The 20,453-nt window shown below is 40.7% G+C and overlaps 2 protein-coding genes and 1 long non-coding RNA gene across 3 annotated transcripts; all 3 read left to right on the top strand.

Annotated features, from left to right (window-relative positions):
* Window positions 1-3,554: 3,554 nt before the first annotated feature.
* LOC9269205 (uncharacterized) lies at window positions 3,555-5,549 on the top strand. Its single transcript, XR_003239855.2, has 3 exons — window positions 3,555-4,127; window positions 4,690-4,808; window positions 5,220-5,549. It is a non-coding gene; the product is annotated as an uncharacterized lncRNA (long non-coding RNA).
* A 6,000-nt stretch (window positions 5,550-11,549) lies between these two features.
* LOC4351826 (uncharacterized) lies at window positions 11,550-16,869 on the top strand. The gene is made up of 15 exons (XM_015762917.3): window positions 11,550-11,886; window positions 12,222-12,299; window positions 12,495-12,623; window positions 12,738-12,811; window positions 13,286-13,379; window positions 13,669-13,711; window positions 13,974-14,036; window positions 14,409-14,638; window positions 14,823-14,943; window positions 15,024-15,124; window positions 15,219-15,332; window positions 15,520-15,690; window positions 15,750-15,893; window positions 15,977-16,125; window positions 16,227-16,869. Exons 1-15 carry the CDS (start codon window positions 11,600-11,602, stop codon window positions 16,373-16,375), a joined length of 1,947 nt encoding a protein of 648 aa, XP_015618403.1. The 5' UTR covers window positions 11,550-11,599; the 3' UTR covers window positions 16,376-16,869.
* Window positions 16,870-19,103: 2,234 nt separating this feature from the next.
* On the top strand, window positions 19,104-20,129 carry LOC4351825 (probable calcium-binding protein CML28). Its single transcript, NM_001423363.1, has one exon. It carries the CDS (start codon window positions 19,363-19,365, stop codon window positions 19,894-19,896), a length of 534 nt encoding a protein of 177 aa, NP_001410292.1. The 5' UTR covers window positions 19,104-19,362; the 3' UTR covers window positions 19,897-20,129.
* The last annotated feature ends 324 nt before the right edge of the window (window positions 20,130-20,453 follow it).

Below are 20,453 nucleotides of genomic sequence, written 5' to 3'. Positions count from 1 at the left end.
TCCCTTAACGGGTTAGTGGTATAAGCAAGGATCCAATAAATCACTAGATTAAACAATTAATTAAATAGTTTATTATTTTAATAAATCACTTAATTAACGGTTGCATGCAAAATAACTTCTAGCATGGAGTTTCTGCCTCTCAAACTAACTATGTTAACTAAATACGGCAGAACATCAAACGGAAGAAAAATCCCCGGCAGAAAATGCATCTCAACAACCAAATGGCTGAACTCAACTGAAAAAAATCAGCGTCTCAAACAGAAAATGACACGACATCAACGGAAAAAAATTCCTCGAATATCAAGTGCATGCAGGACCTCCCTAGCTAATAGGTGATTAGGTACAAACAACATTATGTTCTGCTCATGTAACTGAATCCCATCTTCATATATGAAGCTCCCCGGCAAGAATGTAGGCAGAAGGTTAGATCACCTTCTGCTCATTCCCTATGGAAATTAATAACCATATATAGATGGTGCAGAAGATTTATATAGACGGATAGGGCAGAAGGTTAATATAAAAAAAAAAGGTTCTGTGTGGAAATTAATATAGGCAGAAGGTTGTGGGATCACCTTCTGCTCGTTTTAGTTGGTTGATGATGCTATATAGATGGGCAGTACATGCATGACGAGCAGAAATCTTCTGCTTTAAGAAGGTTAGGGCAAAACACCCACCTTTTTTTTCTTTACTAGAAAAGATGCCCGTGCGTTGCAACGGGTAGAGAAAATTTAATTTGTACATATGTGTTGCAATGGATAAATAATCACATCCTATTGTTTCATTTATTTATGTGCTTATCTGAATCACTTATTACGAAATAAAAGACTATTTATGCGTGCAAATCTTTTATATACATGTTCTTAGCGACTCAAAAGGAAATCTTGTAAAATAAAGTATAATAAAAAAAACCAAAAAGTCGAATTCAAAAGTTAAGTTCTAAAATTTAAAATTTTGACTTCTAGGAATAAGAATAAGGTAGACAATTAGACCTTCAAACACGAGCTCGATTTGTCATCTAGCTTGATCTCAAGTCGGACATGAATTGATGACAGATAGAATTAGCTGGTCTCATCGGTTCGCTGTTGCTGAAGCTGATTCTCAGCAAAAGCCCATCGGTTCAATTATTGGGCTGAATAAGCATCAGCGGTTGGTAGTGAGTCCAATAATTCCCGACTCTTTTCTACGGCTGATATGATGGAAACGCTTATGCCGATAAGCATCAGACTGCTTATGCTGAAAAGCAATAGCATAAGCCAATTGATGGATCTTAGCAACTTCAATTATCCTTTATTTTTAATTGGCATGTTCTTTTCGAAAGTAAAACAATCATGACGGCGCGCAAAGGCGCATGTGGAAAATGGAGTCATGTGCAGACCCAATTAATTCGCGTGCGTATGAGAGGGACACTATACCATAGGAAAAAAGAAAATGATTTGACAAAAACATAAAATTTAAAACGAAACATAAAATTAAAACTGATTCAAATACGAACTACGTACTGAAATTCTGTCGGAAACATTTTCAATTTTTATAATAGTAGATATAATAATTATTATTATTAGTGATAATAATTTTTAAATAATAGTTACTTTAAACATTGAATATATTATCATATCACTCTTTACAAACATTAGCTCTACAATTTTTAAAAACAGAGTTTACACCCATTATATTATATTGTGTACCCATTATTTTAGACTAAATTTAATAAAAATATTTGTATATAGATTTTCACTTAAATCGGTATTGGACCATCATATCTATCTTTTTGAAAAAAAACAAAGCCTTGAAATGCTAAAAAATGTGAGAAAAAACACATATCCCTTGATTTTTCAATTAAATCGATAGATGACCATTGGATTAGACTTGAAAAATCATGTTAATCACTCTTCCTAATCATTCTGGCTAATCAATCTTCCTATCTCTAATGCGTAAGTACGTAGTTTGTATGTAGGTGTTACATGTAAAAAAACGTATGACTGGCAAACCCTCTCACTGAATTAGATTAAAAAGATCTAATCTCACCTGATCTCCATGTACTTCCTCCGTTTCACAATATAAATTATTTTAGCATTTCAGCTAGAACGACTTACACTGTGAAACGGAGCGAAACGAGTATGTACGTGCTGTTACATGTGTGTGCGCGATCGACACCTCCTACCGGCTACCGCAGTCCGCATACTCTTGCCCCGTTTGATTTTCCTCCTTTTTTAAGCCACGAATCGGACTTTTTTTTTTCGCTGTTTCTCTTTTTTTTTTACACCTTTTCGTTGTTTTTCTTTGGCTTTCTTTACGGAGCGATTTTTTTTCGCGTGTTTTTTTTGCCAAAATTACGGACGGCCGAAACATCTGGACATGGGCCCGACGTACGCCACGCGATTTGGAACGCGTGGAAAGAGGAATCGGATGAAGAAAAAAATACGGCACGACGTACACGCTGCGCGGTGAAAAAAGGAAATCGGACGGGTAATGAGTCGGACGACGTACGAAAGTTTATAAGCAAAAACATCTTAAACTTTTATAATAGTTAAAGATAAAGATTAAAGATTAAAGATAAAGATATCTGTTTTTGACGGCAGTACATATTCTACCTATTGATTACTAACATAACCGAGTTTCTGCTGAGTTTAGTTTCTGTCTGTATAGATGTATGGGAATATAATATGTACAGCCGAGTTAGTGGAAGAAAATCTTTTGGTAAGAATTTAATCACATCTGCATAACAGAATTATGCATGCGCGTGCAGCTGGAAAACTAATCTCCCGTTCCTAAATGTATGGATAGGATAACAGAATAGCTAGCTTCTGCTCGTCCAATTCTATTTGAAGGGGAGCAGAACATCAGCTGTTTGGTGACATGCTATATATACGGGCGGCACATGCAATTGTTGATGTTCTGCTCTTTACAAATTGATTTTCTGCTCCTGGCCACGGCAGAAGGTATAAATTAATTAGACGGCCAACAGAGGAAAAAAAATAGCAGAAACTAATCTGCATAACAGAAGTATGCATGCTCATGCAGCAGAAGCTAATCGTTCCTAAAAATCTGAATATGCAACAGAATAGTTTCTGTTCCTTCACAAACAATTCAATCTACTATTAGAGCAAAGGCTCAGCAGAAACAATACAAGCGCATTTTCTGGTCCTCAAAAATCAAGTTCTGCTCATGTAATTGAATCTCATCATCGATATGTTCTGCTCCTCCAAACCTTGAAAATGAGCAGAAACTAGAAAATAGGAAGTATGCTAACCGGGAGCAGAAAGTAATTTTCTAGAGGCAGTATGTTAACCGGGAGCAGAAAGTAATTTGAACATCTTCTTCTCGATTATCGGTTGATTGACGCAAGTGGGGCAGTACATGCACAACGAGCAGAACGCACTAATCCAGGCTTCAAATAGATTTAACTTGAGCAACTAATTAACATGCATCTACCCTTTAATTCACCAACTACACTCCTACAAACCTCATTCATCAAATCCGACGGCCCAAACACATCGAATCCAACAGCTCCGATCGCCCCACGTCTCCCCCCTCCCCTCCGCCCATCGCGCATCGATCCCCTTCCGCAATCGCGGCGCGCCCCTCTACCAATCGCGCTCCTTTTTCGCCGCTCTCCGTCGCGCCCCCTGCTCCATTCGCCGCCCGCCCGCTCCTATCGCCGCTTCCGCCGCTCCGGGCTTCGCCTGTGCCGCTCCCTCGACTGGCGCTTGCGCCGCCCGTCGTCGCGCCATCCCCTACCCGTACAACCGCCGAATCCCTATCGCCGCCCTTCTTCCGCGGCCACGCCATCGCCGCCCGCCAGGCCGATCTCCGTCGCCCACGACCACGCCGCGCGCCAATCGCCCATTGCCACCTCCACGGATCGCCTCTCATCGATCTCCTCCGTGCCACCACCGATCCCGCGTTGACCTCCTCCGCGCCCCCTTCAGTGGCCAGATCTAGATTGGCGGTGAGCCCCAGCCATCAACGATGGCGCCCTTCCCTACTGTTGGAAGCTGTTCCAGCAACCTCCTTGGCCGGCGGCGCGGATCGTCGCCATCACCTCGGCTCGCTGATCTCCTGCGACAACGCGAATCAACCTGGCCATGCATCCTGTTTTCAACACTAACGAATCGAGATATATGCAGGTTGGGACCTTCGCCAATTGGATATTGGTCAACAAGCTGGGTGCTTGGTGTTTATTGATTGTTCTACATATCCCCTGATTTTTAGATGTTATGGCATGTGGCACCAGTTGTCCACTTGCATTTTTCTGTTTAGAAGAATAATAGGAAGGTACACCTACTGGCATATCATGCCATTGATTTTGATCTGCAGTTTAATCATGTTCTTGCCATGTTTGTATTTCGAGGATATTTGTGATGACCAGTGATATTTGAGTCCATTTACATTGTATAGTACCATGTGTCTCTCTATAATATCTTCACAAATCTCCTAGAATTCTGAGCTTAGTAATGATTGGATCAAAGATACACGTAAATGTTTGCAGGATTATATTCAAACACATCTAACATTAGTTTCACAAATTAATAGGGAGCAGGAGCTCGGCCATTCAATTATAGAAGAAAGAAAACACCACAAGTTTATGCATACATAGCTATTACGTAGAGTTTCAGCTTTAAAATTATAATTTGTGCTGCAGTTTATATGTTAGATATCTGACTAAATTATTGCCCTTGCCAAATTCAGTTAGAGAGCGACATGAAATGTGACCTGAACGCTTCGTCGTGGTTCCACAACAACAGCAGCATAGAGGGGCGGCAGCCTGTGATGCTACCTGAATACCCCCCCGGCTTGCTCCATTCTAGGTGAGATCTAGCTAAATATGAAGTATTCAGAAACTTCATAATTTGCCATGAACTAAACTTACTTTATTACAAAGCATGTTATTTGAGCCTGAGCCTCCGAGGTATGATAATTGAAATCAATAATTTGTATATTAAGATTGATGGTTTTAAGTCAATTCTATAGAGGGGAACTTTGAGCACATTAAAGAGCATCTCTGACCTTTAAAAGTGGCTTAAGGGCCTCTACTGATATAAGTAACCTCACTGGACATATGTTGGTAGCAACAAAATAGAATGGTAAGAGCTTGTACTCACCATGCATGGATAAAGCTACTGCACTATCTTGCCATTATTTTTTGACTGCTATTGTATGGACTAAATGGTACACATCAAGGATGCAATTTGTTTAACATGGTGGTCTGAATTTTGTAGGGCGAAGGCACAAACTGTGTTGGCTAGAACAGACTGAATTTGTGAGGATGGCAGTGCAGTTCAATGCCATAATTGTGCCCTTTGGAAGTTCGGAATCATTGGAGGGGAAGACCTGTTGAAAGTATGCCACATGCCCCTATTGCTCAGTTTCTCTGCGCTTGCTAGAAACGCACCCTTTGGCAAGAATCTTGTGCAACAGTGCAAGCATACAGTAATCACCTCAAGCCAACTGCTAATTACGTCCTAATTCTGTCAAACTGTGTGACTGCTAATTTGTTTTTTCAGAATCAGGCTTGTGTAAGAAGAAAGGTAAAAAATTTGAAAACGTAACCTTGGGGTAGTCAAAACAAGGCCTGAACTAAAATTCAAATGAATTGTTCTCTTGAGAACAAATATTTGCGGAGAGATAATATACAAAGATGGTGTTGGCAACTTTTTTGACAAGTTAACAAGCACGATCGTAGCACCTTAAGCTTTGCGGTGATCCTAGAGTCGCCAACCACCTCGATCTAGCAAAAAGCTAAACCTAGATGGGTTTTGATAACTAAACCGGCTAGCGGAACCGATTTCTAGATAACTATCCGTCTCGTGGGCAAAACGGAAGGTTTTCAGGACAAACCTACAAAGAGGTGTCGCACTCTCTTAGCGGCGGCGGACGGTTTACGGCGCAAACCGACAAAGATGGACAAACTAAGAGAAAACTAAAAGCAATATGAAAAGAACGATTCGATTGATTGACAGTAGATTGATTTTTACAATGAACCGGCCTTGTCCCTTATATAGGGGTTGGTCTTGCCTTCTACAGGTCCTCCTCCACGTCCAACTCGGGGTAGAATCCAAAGGAAACCCGAAAGTATGCGTTCCCTCGAACAATGCCGCATATTCGATAAGGACCTTCCCAACTAGGAGACCACTTACCGAACTCCTTGGATCGAGTACCCAAAGGCGAAATTGTCTTCCAAACCAAGTCTCCAACTTGAAACAATTTTGCTTTCACCCTCTTGTTGTACGCCTTGGCCACCCTCTTCTTCTCTTTCTCTATCTCTTCCAATGCCTTCAAGCGCTTGTCGATGACTTCATCAAGATTGTCTCCCATCAACGTCTTGTAATCTTCACTTGACAAATCATCTTGCTTAATATAACGAAGAGAACCAAGATTTACCTCTACCGGTAAAACGGCTTCTTGACCATAAACCAACTCAAAAGGAGTGACTTTAGTGGCACCATGTTTAGATATCCTATGCGCCCACAATGCTTCAGAAAGCACCTCATGCCACCTCTTCGGGTGTTCCTCAATCTTCTTTTTTACTAGCTTTAACAATGTCTTATTACTCGACTCGGCTTGTCCATTAGCCTGAGCGTAGTAAGGAGAAGAACTCAACAATTTAATGCCATAAGATTTGGTAAAACTCTTCACTTCCTTAGACATAAAAGAAGCACCTTGGTCCGTAGTTAATGTTTGCGGAATACCGAATCTATGAATAATATGCTTCAAAATAAAGTCAATTACCTCCGTATGAGTCATATTCTTTAAAGGCACGGCTTCGGCCCACTTGGTGAAGTAATCCGTAGCGACCAGCACGAACCTATGCCCCTTTGATGACGAAGAATAAATTTGACCAATGAAATCTAAAGCCCATCCTCGGAACGGCCATGGTTTGATTATAGGGTTCAACACGGCGGCGGGCGCCAATTGAACATTGCCGAACTGTTGACAAGCCTCACATCCCCTATAATATTTGAAGCAATCATCAATCATCCTCGGCCAATAGAATCCCGCTCTTCTAAGCAACCAATTCATCTTGTGGGCCGATTGATGAGTTCCACAAATTCCTTCATGCACTTCTCCCATAGCTACTTTAGATTGATCCTCATCTAAGCACTTCAACAAGACACCATCTATGTTTCGGCGATACAAATCTTCATCAAGCAATGTATATTTGAATACTTGCCGCCGAATTTTCCGATCAACCTTAAGTGTGGGATCCTTTAGATATTGAATCAAAGGAATTCTCCAATCCTCTTCTGTATCCTGGGCACAAATGCCCGAATTTTTAATTAATTCGGCCTCCAAATCAATTGAAGCGTGCCCCCCAGCATTCTGCCCAAAACCGGTCAGACCGGCCACACAGGGCCGGTCAGACCGCTCGAGGTCGCCGGTCAGACCGGCAGAATGCGGCCGGTCAGACCGCCCCTGGTCACCGGTCAGACCGGCCATGCAACGCCGGTCAGACCGCCTCTGGTCTCCAACTTTGCCAATTTCGCACAAAAATTTAAAATCAAGCACCGGTTCTTCTAATATCAGAAATAATCCTTTTTCACATTATAACCAGATGCTTGCTGTGCCAAGTCATTTGCTCTATAATTATCACACATAGCAATATGTCTAATAGTAAAATTATCAAAATTGGCAATAATATCTAAACATGAATTGAGGTACCTATTTAATGATCCGTCCAAGCACTTGTAGACTCCGGCGTCTTGTTGCACCACCAATTCCGAATCACCAAAGGCCTCCACATATTTACCTCCAACCATCTCCATAACTTGTAAGCCGAACAATAAAGCATTGTATTCGGCTTGATTATTTGTGTAATAATATTCCAAACAAACCGATGCCTCATAACACATGCCATTAGGTGAAAACAAAACTACCCCTATGCCTTGACCTTCTTTGCAAGAAGAACCATCAAAATAAATCTTCCAAGGTATAACTTCAACTAAGCAAACCTCTCCCTCATAAGCAACATCTATATGATGGTCTACTGTAAAATCACATACAATTTGGCCTTTTATAGTTTTCAATGATTCAGAAGCCAAATCATATTCTATCAAAGCATATGCCCACTTGCCAATTCTCCCACTTAGAATTGGCATTTGCAACATGTGTTTAATAACATCGGCTTGACAAATAACTATGCATGTACTAGATAACAAATAATGCCTCAATTTGGTACAAGCATAGTATAAGCATAGATAAAGTCTCTCTATAAAAACATACCTCGTTTCGGCATCCAAAAGACGGCGGCTCAAAAAGGTAATGATATATTCCTTGCCATCTTCCTCTTGCGTCAAAACGGCACCAATGACTTTGTCCTCGGAGGCAATATATAACCGAAAAGGCTTTCCGTCTTTAGGCGCTCGCACAACGGGTGGAGTAGACAAATATCTCTTCAACTCTTCAAACGCCTCTTATTGTTTTGCCCCCCAAGTAAAATCGGCTTCTTTCTTTAAGCGAAGTATAGGAACAAAAGCATCGATTTTACCTGCTAGGTTAGAAATAAACCTCCTCAAATAATTCACCTTACTTAGCAACTTTTCAACTTCTTTCTTGCATGTCGGCGCTTTGAAATCACGAATTTTTTCTATCTTCTTAGGATCAATCTCAACTCCTCTCTCATGTACCATGAATCTTAAGAACTTCCCCACCGACACACCAAAAGCACATTTAAGTGGGTTCATCTTCAAACCATACCGGCGCATCAATTTGTGATGCCTGCTAATGCACCTGATCAATTTGTTGGCACTCTGCCGCCTGGAACCTGAAGATTATATAGTTGTTGTTCATGTCATACTGGCAATGTTTACTCTCCCTATATTACCCCGGTGTTTGCAAACACACATCTATATCGTAAGCCATGTATACTCTTTGCACTTGTCTAATTACATTGCCAGTGTGCCTCATAAACACAGTTGCATGTACACACATATATATTAGAAACACGCGTCTACCGTTCAAAGTAATTCGATCTGGTCCGGTTATATATTATTCTATATAAACTGCTACCTACTACCTGCAATCCGCCACTATCAGTTGTGGTGTTGCATATTCCTTATTCACAACCTTCAATATCGATGCAGTGGTTTTGATTACTTGACACGGAAAACGGAGCAATGGATTAATGTGTGATTAATTGATTATTAGCTCAACTAAACTTTAAAAATGGATTAATATGGTTTTCTAAAGCAACTTTTCTATATAATTTTTTTTGCAAAACACGTACGGTTTAGCAGTTTGAAAAGCGTGCGGACGGTAAACGGGAGAGTGAAGTTGGGAACGTGGACTTAAGAACACAGCTATGTTCATATCAGTCCAGCTGGAACAGTTTACGATCTTGTTTAGATGGGACTAAAACTTTTAAACCTTGTTTAGATAGGACTAAAACTTTTAAGTCCCTATCACATCGGATGTTTGGGCACTAATTATAAATATTAAACGTAGATTATTAATAAAACTCATCCATAATCTTGGACTAATTCGAGAGACGAATCTATTGAGCCTCATTAATCCATGATTAGCCTATGTGATGCTACAGTAAACATTATCTAATTAAGGATTAATTAAACTTAAAAAATTTGTCTCGCAAATTAGCTTTTATTTATGTAATTAGTTTTATAAGTAGTCTATATTTAATACTTTAAATTAGTGTAAATACAGTAAAGTTAAGTCCTGATACAAACACCATCTACTATTTCTCCGTGAAATGAAATCCTGCTACCAATACCACTGTAATTAATCGAATTAACTAAGCATAACTAATTAATCTAATTAACTTCACTAAGCTATGAGCAGGCGGCGCGCCATTGGCGCGCCCCAGCATCTAGTATGTTCAAATGCTGGCGGTTACAGCCTTACAGGTGCACTTCTTTTAAACAAGAGAAAATCCATGAAATGCCATTGACAAGCACTCTAATCCCAGAAATGCCACTGACAAGCGTAACTTCCTCAAAATGCCATTGTACAAGCGTTTTTCTCCCCGAAATGCCATCACAGTCAACTTACCGTTTAGTCCACACCGTTAGAAAATTTTTTTTTACCAGAATGACCAGATTACCCTCGCTCCAAATTTTACTATCCAGAGGCAGTAAAAGAAAAGAAATTGGGGAAAAGAAAAGACAACCCTAAACCTAACCGATGGGGGGCGACGACGGCGGCGATGTGGCGCCCCCAGGCGACGGTGCGGCGGCGGTCGCAGGCGGCGCTCTCAGGCGGCGGCGCGGGGGGTCCCCGGCGGCGGGGGTCCTCCGGCGGGTTGAGCGGCTCTCAGGTGGCGACGCGGCGGCCCCCGGCGACGGCGCGTGGCCCTAAGGCGGCGGCGCGGCGGCCCCTGGCGACGACGCGGGGCTCCCAGGCAGCGGCGCGGTGGCTCCAGGCGACGGCGCAGCGGCCCTCGGCGACGGCGCGGGGCTCCCAGGCGGTGGTGCGGCGTCCCTCGATTGCGATGTGGTGCTCCCAGGCGGCGGCACGGCGGCTCCAGGCAGCGGCGCGTCAGCCCTAGGCTGAAATAATTGATAGCAAAATTTCTAAAATAATTTTGATGCCAAAATTTGTGAATTTAATTTTGAAATAATTTGATTGATAGAAAAATAATACATGTCTGTGAATTTAAATATGCATCAATTCAAAATGATATTGTGTGAGCAAACAATACAAAATAATGTTGTTTGAGCAAAAAGTTTGCCCAGGGGTAAGATTGTCTTTTCATACAACTTAACGGAGAGGAGTTAACAGCAGTATGGCTGTGATGGCATTTCTGGGAGAAAAACGCTTGTACGATGGCATTTTGAGGAAGTTGCGCTTGTCAATGGCATTTCTGGGATTAGAGTGCTTGTCAATGGTATTTCATGGATTTTCTCTTTAAACAAATATAGATAAAAGAATATGTGTTATAGTTAATTGCTATTTTTTACCAGGCAATTAAAAATTATCTTCACCCTTTACGAATCACGAGTATTTTGTGAATCATGGGAGTAAGCCTCTACAACTTTGAGGTAATCGGTCCAATGAGTTCGCTCCTGTACAATGTGCGGGTGTTTTTGTTGCTGGCCACACTTTGCCACAACTACCATTAGGTAAGTTGTGGCAGCCACAAAAGTGTGGTAGACAAATTGTTAGTCACAAAGTGTGGCAAAGTTGGTAAGAAAATTGAGTCTATGACATGTAGGACATATTATTGAAAAAGTATGGCAAGCCACAACTGTGGCAGTGAACCAAACACATGCCTAATAAACTGTGTGTGGCTGTGGCAAAATGTGGCCATGAACCAAATACCCCCTACATGCCAAACAATGGCGACCCATCATCCATCCACGGAGATTAGATACTCCCTCTGTTTCACAATGTAAGTCATTCTAGCATTTCTCACATTCATATTAAAATATGAAACAGAGGAAGTACAACTCAAATTTGTTACTCTTTAAAAAAAAAACACTCAGTTATCTAAAATTCAATTCAATTTTTGAACCCATCCATATGCATGGGCCGGTGTAATGAGCTGGGTAGTAATTGGGCCCAGTCCAATACCCTAACCAAATGCTTCTCTCCGTGATGTGTGTGGGCCCACTAGCCACCGCAGCGCAGCGCTCCCTCCGCGGCGGAGATGGCGGCGGCGGCGGCGGAGGATGCGGCTGTGCCCTCGCCTCCGCCGAGCTTGCTGTCGCTGTGCTTGGAGGCGGTGGCCTCCCACCTCACCGCCGGCGCGGGGGGCGTCGGCCAAGCCGGTGGCCGGTGGGGCCGCGACCATTACGACGGCGGGGAGGGCGGCGGCGACACGATGATTACGCCGGAGGAGGTGGCGGAGGCGCTGCCCTGGGAGCTCCTCCACCGCCTCGCGTCCCTCCTCCCGCCCGCCGCGCTCGAGGCGCTCCACCACGCCGCCCACGATCGGTACCCCACCATGCTCCCCACCTCCTCTTTGTATTCCGCCATGGATGTTCTCTTCCTCCTTCGTGACGACTCTTCTGCACCATCGCCATGTCTTAATCTATCTACTTATTATTACGATTTGTGATGTGCTAATTTTTACGATATGAAGCGACCTAATCATCTTGGGAAGTTTTACCATCCTTAATAAAGGACTGGAGGACTCACGTTTCTCAGTGTAAAATTTGATAAATCTAGATACCTCGGTACCAAAATTTTTAGTGTAAAATTTAGATACATTGAGATATTTTTTAGAGGAAATTTCTCCATCATCTTACATATCTAATTGCCCATGTCAGGTGCTGCTTTTCAGCTGCCACTGCTGCTGTTGGGTTTGCGGGACCTGATGGTGATAGACGTGGGATAAAACGATCAAGGTAAGTAGTTCTGTTTTGAATTCGAGTTGATTGCATGTTCTAATTAAAATAGGCTCAGAATGATCTTGCAGAAGACCAAGAGTACCCGGTTACAAATTTTTTTAGAACCGTAGTTAGGTGTGAGAAATTTCTGTAGTTTCGTCCACAATAAGCAGATTATGTTGAAGTATCTTACATATGTGGTGATGCTTTTAGGTGTGAGGATTTCAACCCTGAATGGCAAGCATTGTTCGGACTTCGTTGGCCCCGTTGTGATAATGCTGGACATGATGGCTTGCTTACTGTGGATTGGCAGCGACAGTATTGGGAAAAGCATCTGCAGGAGTGCGTTATATAAAACTTGCAATTGGTCTTGATGAAATGCTTTTACTCTACGTAATCTGTTGTAAATTGCATTTGTAACATTTGTGTCCTCCCATTTCTTTGACCCTTCCACAGGTGCCTTGACGAAGCTGCTGAGAGTGCCTTGCTTCCTTCTTTTTGTGGCAGTATTGATGAGCTGACTATACCAGGTCAGTATTAAGAGTGTTTCCCAGCATGTCTATAATATTGCTATTCACTGTGCTGGACATTGTTTGATCACTTGGGTTAACTCTCGTAATTCCATATGGACATCCATTCCACTTATTTCAACATGGTTTAACTTTATCAGATATGAAAACAAATGGTTTGTAATTTATTACTCCCTCCGTTTCGTTTTATTTGACACCGTTGACTTTTTAGCACATGTTTGACCGTTCGTCTTATTCAAAAACTTTTGTGAAATATGTAAAACTATATGTATGCATAAAAGTATATTTAACAATCAATCAAATGATAGGAAAATAATTAATAATTATTTAAATTTTTTGAATAAGACGAGCGGTCAAACATGTGATAAAAAGTCAACGGTGTCAAATAAAACGAAACGGAGGGAGTATGTTACAGTGCATTACCCATTTGTTGCAATTGTAATCGTGATTTTCTTTCGTTGATGTTCTGAACAGCTAAAATCGTGAGTTGCATTCTCCACACCAAGGACATACCTCAACAGTATTCAAGATTGTCGTTTCATTGCAGCAGTTTTGGCTGTTACGCGAGGTACCATGATAAATTGATAATATCACTTATGTCACATGCTCACATGCAATTCTTTTTTTTTTTGGGAGGGACGCTCAAATTTAACTCTATTATACATATTTGATTAAATAAGCTGGCATCACTGAAGACTTGGTGAGATTTATGGTGACCTAGTGATGCGATTTTAGGTTTGCCATTATGTAACTAGTAATTTTGTTATCTTTTTTGGACCAGATTGGTTCATGATTTGACCCTTTCTAACTTCAATTTTCTTAACTTTTGTTCTACTTCCATTTTCACTTATTTTCAGGTGTTTGAGATTGCAAAGTGTTCTTTGCACAGCAGAAATTTCTGTAAGTGCTGATGTCATACCCCATATTTCTGTTATACTCCCCTATATTTTGAAATCTATAGATCAAGTTGCATCTGATGTGTCATTTTGGCTGTTGAATGCCCTTTTAATTTTGCAACTGCCTTTTATGGTTCCTTTTTTTCAAATGATGGGTCTCTCCCTTCTTAATACGAAATCTAATCTCAGCATGCTGGCCTAAATAATCCTTTTTAGCGAAATTCAAATCTTTCTAGTTTGACTGCTGAAAATCATTTGTCTTTCAGGATTTGTTGCAAGGTAGCAAGCTGGAAAAGTTGATGTTTGTAAGAATTATATCAGACCTGGAGGTAATCCTATACTGGTGAAACTGCATCTGTCATTGTAACTGTAGCTTCCGGGAATAATTGTGTTAACTCTGATGATTCTGTCTGAATCCTTTCTGAACAGTAATCTTCTGTAAACTTAGTTCCAAAGAAAGTGCACTAGTTCATTTCTCGCGCGTTATAATATACATATTTAAACATAAGAAAATCATAAGATATTTTTCCCTATTTGATGTACTATCCATACTATTAAGGGGTAAATGCCCAAGCATTCTAAATAAGGAGTAACCTGAGAAGTACTACCTCTTTCTGCATGGTCCATCTCTGTTGTTTTATTACCTGATTGCTAGTGATTAGCTCATAAATGTTGAATTTCTTCTCAATTCGTACTGACAGGTTAATGGTGTATGCATGCTTCTGAGCTGCCATGCAGAGACATTGCTTTCTCTTGAATTTATCCATTGCCAGCTTTCTCCAGCTGTCATGGATAAAATTTGTAATAGTGTATTGCAGAAAGGATCAGTAAACCATGGAATCCAGAACTTCAGTATTAAATCGTCACGTATTTGTGAAAGCAATACTCTAAACATCTCTGCTGGCTTATTAGATTTTCTGTCAATGGGAAAGTAAGTCACATGACCTACTATAGTTGGTAGCACTATTAGTAGGTCTTATTTATATTCTGATTCAACAGATAGAAGAAAACATAACTTGATCTTGCTGAATTTATGGATTATGTACATGAGTTGAATAGTGTAGTTCATTGATAACTGATTATTGAAACACTGTTATATCCTTGTTATTGTTCAGGTCATTACAATGGCTATCACTTAACGATACTAAGATGCAGCCATTATTTGCTAAAATAATTGTCCATACTCTTCTTGGATCATCAAGTGGCATACGAACTCTTGAGATATCAGAAAACAATGTGGGTTCACAGGATAACAATCTTTTTTTTCATTTGTCCTTTGTTTTGATTGTACTATGGAACTAATTAATCTCTTTTAGATTGCAGGCTGGTTAAAGACAATGGATAAAAGATTTGCATGCTTTTCATCAGCACTGGAGTCAAATATTTCTTTGAACTCCTTGACCCTTCTTAACCTGAGGTATTACTCTGTTATTTTGCACCGCATTATATTGAAAATTATTTTTACTTACTGGTCTGATTGAGTATTTGATCATTAATCTTTACCATACCAGGGGTAACAATTTGAACAAGGGTGATATTGAAGATCTATGCAAAATCCTAGTTAAGATGCCTAACTTGAGAGATTTAGATATAAGTGACAATCCGATCATGGACGAAGGAATCAGGTATTCATAACTCTGAACCCAAAATCACTATAGACTAAGTGATGTAGATCATAGAATACTATTTTCTGTCTATATTTTTTAGAGATGCATATATTGTGAGTGCATACTATATGTTTTAGATCTATGATAGAACAAAATTGTCTTTTGTAGTCTTACACGTTGACTAAGCTTGTTAAAAAAATTGCAGATTGCTTATTTGTTTTATTTCACGGACCCTTCGCAAGGAAAAATCACTTTCAAGGTTAAGAGCAGAGAACTGTGACTTGACCAATATTGGTGTGACTGAACTTCTTGAATGCCTTTCATCTGTGAGTGAACCACTTAATCTGTTGTCTATAGCGGATAATCATCTGGGCAGGTGAGTCACTTTTTTCTCATTTTCGTAGTGGTCACTGTTCAATTATAATGTATTAGCAGTTCTGTTGCAGTTGCATTGGCGAAATTTTTGGGTTCAGGTGTAAGGGAGCTAAATATTGAAGATATTGGCTTTGGGCCACTAGGCTTCCAAATCCTTGAGGAAGCATTACCAGCGGATGTAGCCCTTTCCCATATAAATGTCAGGTAGGAGAAAACCATAGTGGGTGTGAAAGTGGTACTTGTGTCATTGTGGCATTTGCCTTACATACTTCATGTCTATTTTGCAGTAAGAATCGTGGTGGGATTAGAGCCGCACGATTTGTTTCCCGATTAATAAAACAAGCACCAGGCCTTGTGTCAGTCAATGCAGGGTCTAACCTCTTGCCTCCTGAATCTATGGAAGTCATCTGTGATGTCTTGAAGCAGAAAAATACATGTAAGAATTGGAAACACTACTTTGGGTTTACTGGTTTAGATCGAAATGGACATAGACTAATTAGAGATATAATTTGATAACCCATGGAAATCTCGTTTTAGGTAACCTGGAGCGGTTGGATCTGATGGGCAACATGCATTTGTCAGATGCTGCCTTTCCTGCAGCACTTGAATTCAGGAAGCACGGAAAGCAAATCCTGATTGTTCCTTCACAGCCAGGTGCCTGTGCTCCATATGATGACGACCCATAAGCAAGACCTGTTATATTGATAATCATGTAACGTGCTTCGGTATCTGAAGCGGGACTCGACAATGAAGCATCCGCATGCTGGTTTTGTGGCGGTATGGCTCATACCATGGCTTGTGGCATGCCTTCCTGCTGGGAATGGGTTAATGTGCTGGATCGAGATGGAACCAATTGTTGGATCAGTTTGCTTGCCAGGTATTACTCCCTGGCCTATTTCGGCCTGGGGATATTGCTGCGTCGCCAGCATCACCTGCATCAATCAGTGTGGTGGCATCTATGTTGGAGATGGGACAACGATGATTGACTTGTGAGTGTCATGATTGATGGAAGAATGTTGTATCATCTTAGTGGGTATGGGGCAGTGTTATGTTTTGATCCAGGAAAGGGAAATGATTGAGTTCATACTTCACACCCCTCCTTGGAAGGTGAGTTTTTGTAAGTTGGATCAGTGTACTATATCTAATATCCCATATCATGTTGAGATCCTATTGGATATTATACGTGTTTCGTATGTGTTGATACATTATTTAGATTGAGATGACCTACTTTTAGGCTCTGGAGAAGACATATCTTGAATAGATTTGTCTTGCATGCCGTCCTTAGGACTGTTCGATGCCCTTGAACACATTTTCTAACATTTATACATTCATTGTCAACTACCGCAATTATTTTCTCCCATCATTGAAAGCAATGAAAAAAGTTTCGGTGCATTTGATTCTAAAACAACAAATTATTTTTTGCCCATTTTACCTTGATTGCTTCGAACTAGTTTACGTTTATTGGCATTTGTCTTTATTATTTGTTTCTTATATAAGTTGTATTTTAATTACTCGAAAAACCGAAGGAAAAAAACTGAACAACTTTAATTGACTAGCCCATTACTTGACAAAGATACGAATTATATAAGTTGTATTTTAATTACCAAAAAACCGAAGGAAAAAAACTGAACAACTTTAATTGACTAGCTCATAACTCGACAAAGATACGAAGGGCTTGTTTGGCCTGTTTGGCAAGGATGAGTCTACCGCTCGGGCACCCGTTTGGGCTGGAGAAAAATCGGGCGCTGACGTCGCGTCCGATTTACGTGCAAAACTACTTTAAACTGATTTTTCTCTTAAATTACTTATCCAAATCATGATCCGATTGCACCATTAAATTCGTTGCAATTAAATCTTCAAAACAAGATCACAAATGGATATATTCCGACGAATTTTTTTAGCTTATTATTGAATTATTTTTAAATGTTGCACGATGTTCTACCAGGTATATCGGAATTGTTTCACTAAGTAGATCGAAAATGTTTCACTCGTTTAAATCGGGTGTTGTTTCACCTTATATAAAAACAATGTTTCAGCAAATAGCGAAAGAATGTTTCAGTTCACTGCAACATTTGATCCATACATAGGGTGCCATCGTTTGGCATATTGGTGGAATAAGCCAAATGGTATATTTGCAAACGAAAAGTAATTTGTGAATAAAATTTTTATATATGTGTCCTTAGTGATCTAAAAGCAAAGGCTGAAAAATAAACTTCGATGAAAAAACCCCAAAATCAGCTCCAAATTTAACATTGAAAATTCAAATTTTGGCTGATAAGCATATGAATATGCCAAATGATGGGGACCATAGTGAAACATTATAAGTACACTTGGTGAAACATTTTTCGGTGGAACAAAGAATAAACCGAATTCCCTTAATAAAGGGTTTTCAAAATATGTGGGTTTTTTTGTTGCAATGGAGTATTTCAATTCACTGCAACATTAGATCTATACATAGTGAAACATTGTGAGTACACTGGGTGAAACATTTTTTGTGGAAGAAAAAATAAACCAAATTCCCTTAATATAGGGTTTCTAAAATATGTGGGTGATTTGTTGCAACGACGCGTTCCATAATATTAAAATCCACTGCAATATTTGATACGTACATAGTGAAACATCACAAGTACACTACCTGAAACATCGTAAAACTACTGGTTGAAACATCAAAAGAACCATATGCAATATTCTAAAAAAAATCAATAAAAAAGCAAAAATATTTTTTTGTCGAAATATAATCATGTGTGGCCTTGTTGTAAAGATTTAATTGTAACGAATTTAGTTGTGCAATCAGATCGTAGATTAGATAAATAGTTTACGAGAAAAAATCTTTTAAAGAAATGAGAGATGTGAGTATTTGCTTTGTCTAACAGCAACGTCACAGTCTGATGGATAGCCGTCCGATCCGCGCGGCTCGATCGCACGGCGCGCGTGGCGACCGATTTTTCAGCGCAGGATCGGACGCGCGGTGCTGAGCATTTTCGGGACTAACTTCTCAATCTAACTCCAGAAGCAGAGTTTGGACTGTAGTTGAGGAGCGGTCCGAACTTCACTCTACCTCTCTAGTTTTCTTTTTTATCACTCTAGCCCACTCCACTCCATTTTCGGGTGGAGCTAAAACCATTTAGATGAGCTTAAGTTGGAGATGGAGCCTTGTCGAACAGGTCCGTACTATGAGATAAACTGGTGGACCCATTGCCTGTCAAACAGGTCTTCACTATGGGACAAACTGGTGGATCCATTGCTCGCAACCCCAAACGGTCACATGGCTCATCGGCCAAACTATAATAGAATTTCCTATTATTTTAGAGCTTGAGAATTTGTTTTTATATAAAAATTCACTCCTATTACTATAGTTAGTATAGGTTTGTCTAGGCTCTATAAGAAATTCAGGAGTATGGAAAAAACACAAGCCTCTCCCACTCTTCCCCCACAACAGCAAAAGGCACCACCATTCCCTCCTCACCACACACACCCCAATCTCCCCCAACGGCAAAATCCATCACCAACCATTTCTCCTCTACCATTCCCACTATTATCATCGATTGATACATAGAGCATGCATAAGGGAGATAGATATATGAGATATCTGTACATGTTACTTTGCATGTAATTTTTTAAAAAATTGATTAATAGGGAATTGATATATATATATATATATATATATATATATATGAGCGGGAGCAATATGGATTCGACGGAGCTGAGGAAGGTGTTCAAGATGTTCGACAAGAACGGCGACGGGAGGATCACCAAGAAGGAGCTGGGCGAGTCGTTCAAGAACTTCGGCATCTTCATCCCCGACGACGAGCTCGACGCCACCATGGACAAGATCGACGCCAACGGCGACGGCTGCGTCGACGTCGAGGAGTTCGGCCTCCTCTACCGCTCCATCCTCGGCGACGACGCCGCCGGCCGAGCCCCCAGGACGGCGGCGGCGGCCATCGGCGGCGAGGGCGGCGCCCCCGACGACGAGGACGAGGGGATGCGGGAGGCGTTCAACGTGTTCGACCAGAACGGCGACGGATTCATCACCGTCGACGAGCTCCGGTCCGTGCTGTCCAGCCTCGGGCTCAAGCATGGCCGCACCGCCGACGACTGCCGCCGGATGATCAGCATGGTGGACGCCGACGGCGACGGCCGCGTCGACTTCAAGGAGTTCAAGCAGATGATGCGCGGCGGCGGGTTCGCCGCGCTCGGTGGCTAGCCTCTGGCTTGGCCTAATCTTTGTCCTAATCTTGTTGCACTTGCACGCATGGCTTAATTAACCTGCTTGTGGTATTTTATGCACCGCTCGGTTTGTAGATAATTTGACATGATTAGCAGTTAATTAATAGGCCGGTTTGGTTATGCATGGATGATTTGATAATTAACTTGTGTTGATTTCCTTTTGTTGGTTGGGTTAATTATGTTGTCATTTTTTACAGTGTAATCATGTTTACTCCCTTCATTTCAGATTATACTTTGCTTTAATTTTAGTCAAAGTCAAACTACTCTAAATTTGATTAAGTTTATAAACAAATATAATAATATTTACAACACCAAATTAAATTCATTAAACCTATAATTGAATATATTTTCGTAATAAATTTATGTTGGGCTGGAAATGTTATCACTTTTCTCTACAAACTTGAGTAAACTTAGAGCAGTTTGACTTTAATCAAATCCAAAACGACTTATAAATCTGATGAAGTAATTTGTAGCCAGAAAGAAACTTTTGTTTGTTTGGTGATTGTCTCGTCGGTTGTAGAATTCATCTTGTTT

This window comes from Oryza sativa, chromosome 12, assembly GCF_034140825.1.
Source record: "Oryza sativa Japonica Group chromosome 12, ASM3414082v1".
Classification (NCBI taxonomy): domain Eukaryota; kingdom Viridiplantae; phylum Streptophyta; class Magnoliopsida; order Poales; family Poaceae; genus Oryza; species Oryza sativa.
The sequence above is the reverse complement of the archived record's forward strand: the minus strand, read 5'-3'. Positions and strand labels throughout refer to the sequence as shown.

What these genes read in the sequence shown, in the direction of transcription:
- LOC4351826 (XM_015762917.3), top strand. Translation starts at nt 11,600, where the DNA reads ATGGCGGCGGCGGCGGCGGAGGATGCGGCTGTGCCCTCGCCTCCGCCG. An exon ending in CACCACGCCGCCCACGATCG is followed by an intron (nt 11,887 to 12,221) that starts GTACCCCACCAT and finishes TGCCCATGTCAG; the next exon opens with GTGCTGCTTTTCAGCTGCCA. An exon ending in GCGGATAATCATCTGGGCAG is followed by an intron (nt 15,691 to 15,749) that starts GTGAGTCACTTT and finishes ATGTATTAGCAG; the next exon opens with TTCTGTTGCAGTTGCATTGG.
- LOC4351825 (NM_001423363.1), top strand. Translation starts at nt 19,363, where the DNA reads ATGAGCGGGAGCAATATGGATTCGACGGAGCTGAGGAAGGTGTTCAAG.